We start from the raw sequence: 9,180 nt of genomic DNA on the forward strand, positions 1-9,180 counted from the left end.
CTGGAGTGGGTTGCCATTTCCTTCTCCAATGCATGAAAGTGGAAAGTGAAAGTGAAGCCGCTCAGTCGTGTCCGACTCTAGTGACCCCATGGACTGCAGCCTACCAGGCTCCTCCGTCCATGGGATTTTCTAGCCAAAAGTACTGGAGTGGGGTGCCATTGCCTTCTCCGATTCTTCACTCAGAAAGGCTTTCAAATGTATTTTCAGTGGAACGCATTTCTTCTTACCAGGAAACTCCCCAAGCATGGGCCGTTGTACTGTCGCAGTATTAAATCATGCATCCGAGCGCCCTGAACAACACTCTGCTCTCTCTTCACATTGCTGCAGGTCTCTTCTCCCACAGAAGGCTCCAAGAATGTCTGATGTAACACTTCACATCAGGGGTCCTTCGTGGATGTGTGTTTGGCTGATGGCTTCGTTTGGATTTTCTAAACAGGGACAGCTCATTATCAGATCCGTGGCTGCTAAACTGCGATTCTGAAAGCACTTAAAATAACTCCTCAGGTTCCTATCACATAGCTTATTATCTGCAGTTTTAATAGTTCTGTGTTAGTCAGTCAGTCGTGTCCAACTCTTTGTGACCCCATGGTCTGCATGTAGCCCAGGCTCCTCCACGGAATTCTCCACACAAGAATACTGGAGTGAGAAGCCATTCCCTTCTCCAGAGGATCTTCCCAACCAGGGATCAAATCCAGGTCCGTTGTCGCCTTGCAGGCAGATTCTTTACCGTCTAAGCCACCAGGGAAGACCAACTGTTCTCTAACTGCCCCATTTGGTTGCCTTTTCCACTACTTCAGTAGCTGGGGACAAGACAGCAGAGACAAGGCAAATAAGAATACAGCCCCCTGCTTCAGTCTGTATTATTAGTATTTGGTGTTTCTGTAACCATGGTGAGGCTGACAAGTGACACCCAAGTGAGAGGTCCTTCCCACAGCGGAGCTAGTATGTTGTGGAGCCAGAGATGCAGACACATACGTGCAAAACTTTCCTGCCTCCTAGGCCTAGAAAGGACTCCATAGGGCCAGCGGGCCCACTCTTCTGCCTCTAACGCTGAAAACGAAATGGCTGGGCAGCTTGTTCCTAAAAATCCCCAAAACCAAAGTCCACCGCCTCTTGAGTCCCTCACTCTTATGCATGAGCCTGAGTGAGTTTTCGATGTCTAATCTCATTCACTCTTGCTGTTCTTCCAACCCAATTCCTCTGATTATTGCTTCTATGGAAATAAAAGTTAATCATCACCTGTACTCTCGGTACAGTAACCCCGGAGGTAAGATAAAAAACAAAAGCCACCTCGGAAGCGGGGACTCCGTTCATTTGAGTACCACCACGGCCAGCTGTGGTCCTCTCCAGATACTCGCCACTGTTCTTCTGTCTAGTCTTGGCCCTGGGAGGGAGGGTCTGGAGGGGCAGGGAGCACATGCGGGCAGCCAGCCCACTGGCTGAACTGAGAGGCCTCTGCCATGGACACAGAGACAGGCCCTGCTACCTCCCAGGTCAGAGGAGGGGTAGAGCAGCCTCCCGTGAAGGATGTCTTCCTCCTCCTGATTGAAATAAAGCAGAGAGCACAGGAAGGTCTGCTTTTAATGAGTATCTTTAAAAGCCTTTGCAACAGCAGGCGCAGCCCAGGGCAGCCTGGAAACCCACACTGAGGGCAACACAGCTCTCTGGCTTTCAGATGACCCTGCAAAAAAAAGAAATGGTGCTGCTAAATCAGGAGTGTGGCTTCTTCCCACCTCACATTTAAAACTCCCAACCTTCCACATCATTTCAGAAGCCTGCCTGGAAAATGTGTGCTGGCCCTCACAGGGTAGCCTGGTTTGACGATGGGGGTGGGGGCATGCCCAATCCAAATGCTGCGAGGGAAGCGGCCTCCACCCCTTCCAGAAGCAGCGGGGAAGCCCTTCCACTCCCACCACCAAGGACACAAGGAAAAGGCCACTACAGGAGCTCGCAGGAAGCCTGTGGCAACAGATCCCACCCCCGCTTCCCTGCCTCTCTTTCCTCCAGAACTACTCCAACTTCCACTCTCAACCACGTCACTAGATTAAGAAGACGGATGTCTCTGCCACAGATACGCCAGACAAACCCTGGGCCTCTCTTCACAGCCCCTAATTCCCCAAGGTGGTGTCAGGAAAACTCAACACTTGCAGAAACTTCTCTGCAGACTGTTTGGTTTCTTTCACACCCCAGGCCGATGAGCCAGTGCTTATTTCACAGGAGTGAAGAAGCCTCTGTCTGTAAGTGAGGTTAACACCCACCAAAGGCTGGATTCTTTCTGGTCTCTCTCAACAGCTGAGCATCGTGATTTTGCTAATTAAGCCGCTTTCTTCTCCTTAATTAGCTGCATGTGAATCTTGTTGGGAAGTCTTGGATCCGTGAAATAGTCTGGGATGAGAATCAAAAAGAAGAAATCATCTAAATCTAAGGGGAAGTAGACGAGGGGAGAGACAGCTCACTCTGCTAAAAAGTTAGGGACAGCTCTGTCTTGGCAGGACTGTTCCTGCAGACCAGTTTTACGATGTAATATGAGATGTCACAGCAAATTCCAGGGTCACCATCTGCACTGCCCCGACCCCCAGCACTTCTGAGCCTCCAGCTCCAGTGTTCCCGGGAAGGGGGACACGGGGTGGCCCCGGTCCCCACCACACCACCCTGCCACTGGCTTATCAGCTTGCTGACGCACAGGAAGCCGTCAGAGGGTTGACGAGTCTCTGGCTTTCTGCTCCAGGCCCATCTTGGGGCCCAAATAAATACCAAGTGTTATTCTTGTCTCCACTCGGCCTGCCGGCTCCTGTCTGAGACATCACGCCCTCTCTGAGAATATCCTCTCCAAGGAGGGCCAGGCTCTCGCAGGATGACGACAAAGGAGGATTTTTATACACCCGGCATAATGTGAATCAGAGGCAGCATCTGCTGTGGCAGCAAAGACGTACTTAGATTCAATCAGGAACCTTGTGAGGCTGTAACGGACTCCCAGGGCTAAAAGGACCTAAGAAATCAGTCGGCCTAGCCCCTTCCCTTTAAATACCATTGACCTCAAGCCCTCTCAGGGCAGCGGAGCCCATTAGAATCACCTGGGGAGCCTTTAAAACAGTGGATGCCAGGCCCCACCCCAGACTAATTAAATAAAACCCTGGGGTGGGCCCGGGCATCGGTATTTTTTAAAAGCTCCCCAGGTGACTTTAATGCACAGCCTGGGCTGAGAACCCTGCTTTAAGATTCCCGGGAAAAGAGCTGCCTGTCTGTCCCTTTGGGAATCTCAACATTCTTAACCATCTTTACCACGAGGAAGTTCTGCCTCATTTCTTATCTGTCCTCATTCTGAGGAAATAACATGGAGGAAAGAGCGTTTTGAAGAAAGCTCCCTTGGGAGACATCGGGTGAAGTGGTAGCCCAGGCTCTGCCTTGTCCAAGTCGCAGTTCACAGGAACACTCCTGGTGCGCGTTGATCACTCACCCCAAAGGGATGCTGCCTTACTCACCTGCGGCAAATTCTGGAATGTTGTCTGGTCTTTTCAAAAACATTTCTCTGGAAAACAACAAGGGGCACGGGGTGGAGGTAAAGCAGGTCCTGAGCTGTCTGTCGGCCGATGACCTGAGACACACCTGTCGTAGCGGGCAGAGAGCCAGAGGCCTCCTGCCAAGGACCCTTTCCGGTGTGATTCTCCTTCAAGTCAGGATCCGGGGCCAGAAGCAAGGAGCCTAGGGAATGATCAGCTCACGAGACAGCGAGTGCTGTAGCCAAGTGAAGCTTGTCATTCACTCAACAATCATTTCACAAAACCAAGGCCAGGCCAGGGTTGAAGAGCTCGCTGCCTCGTCCCTGAGGGTCTCACGTGTGGGGGACAGGTGTGGCACCCACAACCTTCTGAGGAAGAGCAACCAGAAATTGCCACGGGTGGGGCAAGAGAGCACAGGAAACAAAGCTGAGCAGACAGACGTGAGGCAGCTGTTGGCCCGGCAGGCCCGTGGACGCTGTGACGACACCCGCAGGGCCGGCCCACTGGGCAGCTGAGACTGCCTCACATCCCACGGAGTTTTATGGCTCATAAAGCAGGTCCACAGATATTACCTCACTCTCCAACCCCGTGAAACAGCAATGACTGTGCCCCGTTTTACACAGGAAGAAACCGAGCTTTCAAAAGGTTGACCATTTGCCCAAGTTCATGAAGTGAGTAAATAAAGGAGAGGAGCCCCAGGTCGTGTGGCTCCAAGGCCAGGGTTCTGCAACATAGCCTCGTGGCTACAGCTGCCCTGCCTGCCCAGGAGGCCCCTGCCTTCCAAGTTTCGACAATTTTGCTTCCCTTCTTTTCCTTCAATTCAACTTGACAACTGCTGAGCACAAATTAGGTGTAAGTCACTATATAAGATATGAGGGATTGATTTTAAAAAGATAAATACAGCCCCACCTCAAAAAAAGGACAGTCAAGCACAAGGAAACGGGTAAGTTTCCAAAATGCCAAGTAACCTCCAGGTAGTGCTACAGGAGGGTTCAGAATAGTGTGCTGAGAGATCAGAGAGAGGGCAGCCTCTTCAAACAAGACCCCCCAGGTCATCACACAGCATCTGGCATTTGAGATGTGTACCTTGAGGTACACATGGGACAAAGGCTGAGGGACAAGAGCCTTCCAGAACAAGGAAGCAGCAGGAGCAAAGGTCTGGAAAGTCAAGGGAACAGCTCACATTCTATTGAGAGTGAACTCCTCCAGGGTAGGAACCGCGTCATCTCCACTTTTGTTTCTGCACTGCCTAGAAGAGCGCTCAGTGAAACAACCAGAGGGGTCCAGTCTGGCTAGAGTGGGGGCACGTGCAGGAAATAGAGGAAAGTGAAGGAAGGCCTGATATGGAGGGCCTTAAAGGCCAGGGAGAGACATTCCTACTCAGTTCAAGAGATGATGTTGTTAGTCACTCAGTCGTGTCCAACTCTTTATGACCCCGTGGACCACAGCCTGCCAGGCTCCTCTGCCCATGAGGATTCTCCAGGCAAGAATACTGGAGTGGGTTGCCATTTCCTTCTCCAGGGGATTTTCCTGACCCAGGGATTGAACCTGGGTCTCCTATATTGCAGGCAGATTCTTTACCGTCTGAGCCACCAGGGAAGCCCAAAAGAAGTGATGGGAATGGATAAATAAAGTGTGGTAAAGTGCTACCGTGGAATACTGCACAGCAAGGAGAATGGAGGGGCTGCAAGATATTGCTGAGCAAATGAACCAGGCACAAGAGCACATACTGTGGAATTCCATTTATATAAAGGACACAGAGGACTTCCCTCATATCTCAGTTGGTAAAGAATCCGCCTGCAATGCAGGAGACCCCAGTTCAATTCCCGGGTCAGGAAGATCCCCTGGAGAAGGGACAGACTGCCCACTCAGGCACTCTTTTGCTTCCCTGGTGGCTCAGCTGGTAAGGAATCCACCTGCAACGTGGGAGACCTGGGTTCAATCCCTGGGTTGGAAAGACTCCCTGGAGAAGGGAAAGGCTACCCACTCCAGTATTCTGGCCTGGAGAATCCCTATATAGTCCATGGGGTCGAAAAGAGTCAGACACAACTGAGCGACTTTCATTTCACTTTCAAAGGACACAGAAAGGCAATATGAATCTGAGCAATTAGAAGTCAGGACACACACACACACAAAGAAGTCAGGATGCTGACTAACTTTTTGGAAGAAGTGACTGGAAGGGGCCACAAAGGGTCTGAGGTGCTGGTCAGATTCTAGTTCTTAATCTGGACACTAGCACCATGTGTATTCTCAGCTTGTGAAAGTTCATGCCACTTTTTTGGTATTTTATATTTCAATAGAATTTTTTAAGGTGATATTGTGGATCCACTGCAGATTTTTCCAGCCAAGGAATGATATGATTGGTGCTACGGTTTGGGAAGATTCATCTGCCTGGCTGTTTACAGAAACACCTAGTAAAGCCTTCCTACAATGTCACACTTTGTTCCTACCTCCAGCCTAAAACCTGAGATCTCTGGGTGCCTAAAAATAGGTTAGATCCCTACTCCTTCCATTTTTCAGCTTCCAAATTCAAGGTATGAAGAGTTCCGTACACTGTATATATAAGTACAGACCAGAAAGCTGTGGCTGGATGGCCATAAATCATCAGGATCTGAAAGAGCCAAGTGGGGAGCCAGTTTCCCAACAAAAACGCTGTGGGGCTTCTCACGGCTTGCAGTGAGTCTACAGCAGAGACCTGAGGCCAGGTGAGGACAGGCACGCCGCCTGGGACTCTGTCCCTGCTTCTCCCTTCCTCTTTTCTTATAGGAAGGACCATCAGAAGCATCCAGGGCCGATGACAGGCTGATTCTGGTTCATTCTGGTACCATCCAAAGGAAATAACAATCACACACACACACACACATACGCCCTGAAAACAAACCCTCAAACTTCAAACACTTCTGCTTTCCTCCCACCTCCATCCCAGAAAGAGAAAGGCCTAAAGGGGGCCAGGAGGATTTCATGAGAGGAGCTTGAGGGACAGCAAAAGGAGAGGCCTCGTGGCCCACCTGGCCCAAGAGGGGGATGATAAGGAAGGAGAGGGAAAATTGCCTGGGGCTGTCCTTGCAGACGCCAGGCTACTCCTGGAAACTGTTCCTGGGCAGAGAAGCAGGGCCATTCCTGCCATGTGATTAAAACAGTGCCCTCTTCATTCACTACCCCCACTGCTTTTAATCCTTTTGTCTGTGAACGTTGCAAGTGAGATATTTCAGGTTTTACCATCTATTCCCAATCTCCATGCTGGAATCATTCCTAACTTGCATTGTGAGCTCCCCAGGACAGGACAGATGTCTTCCTTTATCTCCCTTTAGAAGAAAAGGTACAGAAAGTGATGGCCCGATCCCCAGGGCTGACACTTCCAGAGGACCCCTAATCGATCTTTTGGCCAAGTCTTACCCCTAGCCCAAATAAAACCAAACTTCTCAGATAGGTTTCCATTTGCCCCTTCCCCTTCCCCTATCTGCCCCCTGAGACTCCACTGCCATTTGGAGAAATGGCTAAAATATGAAGAACAATGAAGCATGAAGAAAGACACCCCTCTAGGCCTACTTTTAAAAAGACAGGGACTTCCCTGGTGGTCCAATGGTTACCACACTTCTGCAAAAGGGGGCTCAAGTTTGAGTTCGATCCAGGGAACTTAAGATCCTGCATGCACTCCGGTACGAGCGAAAAAATAAAAATCTTTAAAAGACAAAGGAGAGCACAACTTCTGGCTCCCAGCTCCTGTGTGCTTACAGTGAAACGCGGTGGAAAAACCAGGGGTTTGGATCCTGGTTCAGCATCTGGGTAAAGTACATCATGCGTAAAATGGAACTGATAATAAACTATCTTTGTAGAGCTGCTGGGAGAATCAGCACACATGTACCAATTTGCCATACACTGTGTGGGCCCTGGGGACAAAACCATGGCTCTACTAGCTTAGAGCTTTGGTCCAGGGAGAGAGACAAAAGATGGACAATGCAATTACACTACAGTGTGATAACTGCTAATGGAGGAAACCAACGCAGTGCCTGGATATGGAAGCCATTATTATTTAAATCTTGTCTATTTGTCTGTAGCCAAACAGTATTTCTGAGATAGCTCTATTGTTTCCATCCATTGATGCGCCATGATTTTTTTCCCTCCTCAATTCCTTGCTTTTCATCCCATTAGGAAAATTTTCCATTCAAGCAAATGCCACACTGAAAAGCAGTGTGGGGGAAGGGAAAAGGTCTCCAAGATATGGTGGAAAATGGTTTTCTTTTCCCCAGGACTTATAGGGGAGTGGCTTCCAACCCTTGGAGTCTTTCTACTATGTTCTCTGGTACATCTGAAAGGCCAGACAGCTATAATTCTTTTTTTTTTTTAAGTTCTAATGATCTTGTTAAATACCACTGTGGAGAATAGTGTTCTACACCCAGTAGGTGTCTGCTGAGTTTCTCAACGCCAAATTCCTTCTTCCAAGTGTCAGAAGGTATATATTTATCTTCACAGCTAAAATGAATGCATATTAATATTTCTGAGATAACTGAAGGAAGCCTCTAGAAATAACAAGAAAATCCTGGGTGTCACAGGCCCCAGCATTAGAAAACATTCCATCTTAGGATGTTTTCTAATCTTCAGACCCTAAAGGAAGCAACAAGCTGTGTTTAAACAAAGAGGACGTGACTCACACTCATCTATCCCCAAAGAGATTCGGTAAAAATTTACACTATTTACTCAAGGCCAGTCTGGAAAACCACCTACCTGAAGAAACCACTTATGAGCAACTCCACTTCTTTGTGGGTCCTAAGGTACTTTTCATTAGTAATCCGAGTTTGAATCTGGGGGTCAAGAGCAAAAGGTCACCCTCCATGAAGAGAAAGATTTCAGGGTTCCAGGCGGAGGTGCAGAGGGCTTGGGGAAACAAGGGGCTCCCTTAACCCGGGTCTCTTCCCAGGATGTTTGAACAGTTAAGCCATCTCTCTTCTTACAGATTATTAACATCTCCAGTGCTGTCTCAGGCTCAGGCTTAGGCGCCTTAACTAAAGTCGGGTCTCTACCGTTGGGAAGTTCTTGTTTGTATCTAAGTTAAAGTATCCGGCAGTCAATTCGGTCCATTTTTCTGGTACATTCCTATTTTAGTTCTTTTTGCACTTTCAAGCGCCTGCGGGGATCTGTTCAAGGACCCAGAAGCCAGGGGTCCGCCGGAGGTGTCCCCATCCCGCAGCCTTCCGCCCCTTTATCTGGGCACAGGCTCCCGAGTCCCTTCTCTCTGGGGCCCGGCCCTCACCCGGGGAGGAGCTGCACTCCGATGGAGGCGGGAGTTGGGACCGCACCCACCTTGAAGCCGCGCAGCTTCTCCAGCTGCTCTGGGCTCAGTGTTTCGGGGTACAGCCCCTTAATCGTGCCCGTCAGGTTCGCCATCTTGTCGCGGTCGTCAAGGCGACGGGCGGCACAGCAGGTGAGGACCCGCCCCCAGCCTGGCCCCGCCCTCAAGCCCGGCCCTCTCCAGCAGGGGGCGGGGCTGAGAGAACCAATAAGGGGGCCATTCTGAAGTCAGGGAGTGAGCTCCGGAGGGATTCTAAAGGATCCCCTTCCGCAGATTTGGAGACTGGATTTCCAGCTTGACTCTGTGTAAAAATGAGTCCTTCTTCTTGACCCCACCCAACCTCAAATAGTTTTTTCTTTAACTTGAGAGCAAAACTGGAAAGACAACTGT

At 49.8% G+C, this 9,180-nt stretch overlaps 1 protein-coding gene across 1 annotated transcript; it reads right to left on the reverse strand.

Moving 5' to 3' along the window:
• Nucleotides 1-1,562: 1,562 nt before the first annotated feature.
• Nucleotides 1,563-8,928, reverse strand: RIIAD1 (regulatory subunit of type II PKA R-subunit domain containing 1). Its single transcript, XM_019955489.2, has 5 exons — nucleotides 8,802-8,928; nucleotides 8,226-8,302; nucleotides 3,483-3,529; nucleotides 2,259-2,385; nucleotides 1,563-1,681 (listed from the first exon to the last, which is right to left on the reverse strand). The coding sequence occupies exons 1-4, from the start codon at nucleotides 8,883-8,885 to the stop codon at nucleotides 2,315-2,317; spliced, it is 279 nt and encodes a 92-aa protein (XP_019811048.1). The 5' UTR covers nucleotides 8,886-8,928; the 3' UTR covers nucleotides 1,563-1,681; nucleotides 2,259-2,314.
• Between the last annotated feature and the right edge of the window lie 252 nt (nucleotides 8,929-9,180).

Source organism: Bos indicus, chromosome 3 (genome assembly GCF_029378745.1).
Source record: "Bos indicus isolate NIAB-ARS_2022 breed Sahiwal x Tharparkar chromosome 3, NIAB-ARS_B.indTharparkar_mat_pri_1.0, whole genome shotgun sequence".
Taxonomy (NCBI): domain Eukaryota; kingdom Metazoa; phylum Chordata; class Mammalia; order Artiodactyla; family Bovidae; genus Bos; species Bos indicus.

What these genes read in the sequence shown, in the direction of transcription:
- RIIAD1 (XM_019955489.2), bottom strand. Translation starts at nt 8,885, where the DNA reads ATGGCGAACCTGACGGGCACGATTAAGGGGCTGTACCCCGAAACACTG. An exon ending in AGAAGCTGCGCGGCTTCAAG is followed by an intron (nt 8,303 to 8,801) that starts GTGGGTGCGGTC and finishes CTTGACCCCCAG; the next exon opens with ATTCAAACTCGGATTACTAA. An exon ending in CTCATAAGTGGTTTCTTCAG is followed by an intron (nt 3,530 to 8,225) that starts GTAGGTGGTTTT and finishes GTTGTTTTCCAG; the next exon opens with AGAAATGTTTTTGAAAAGAC.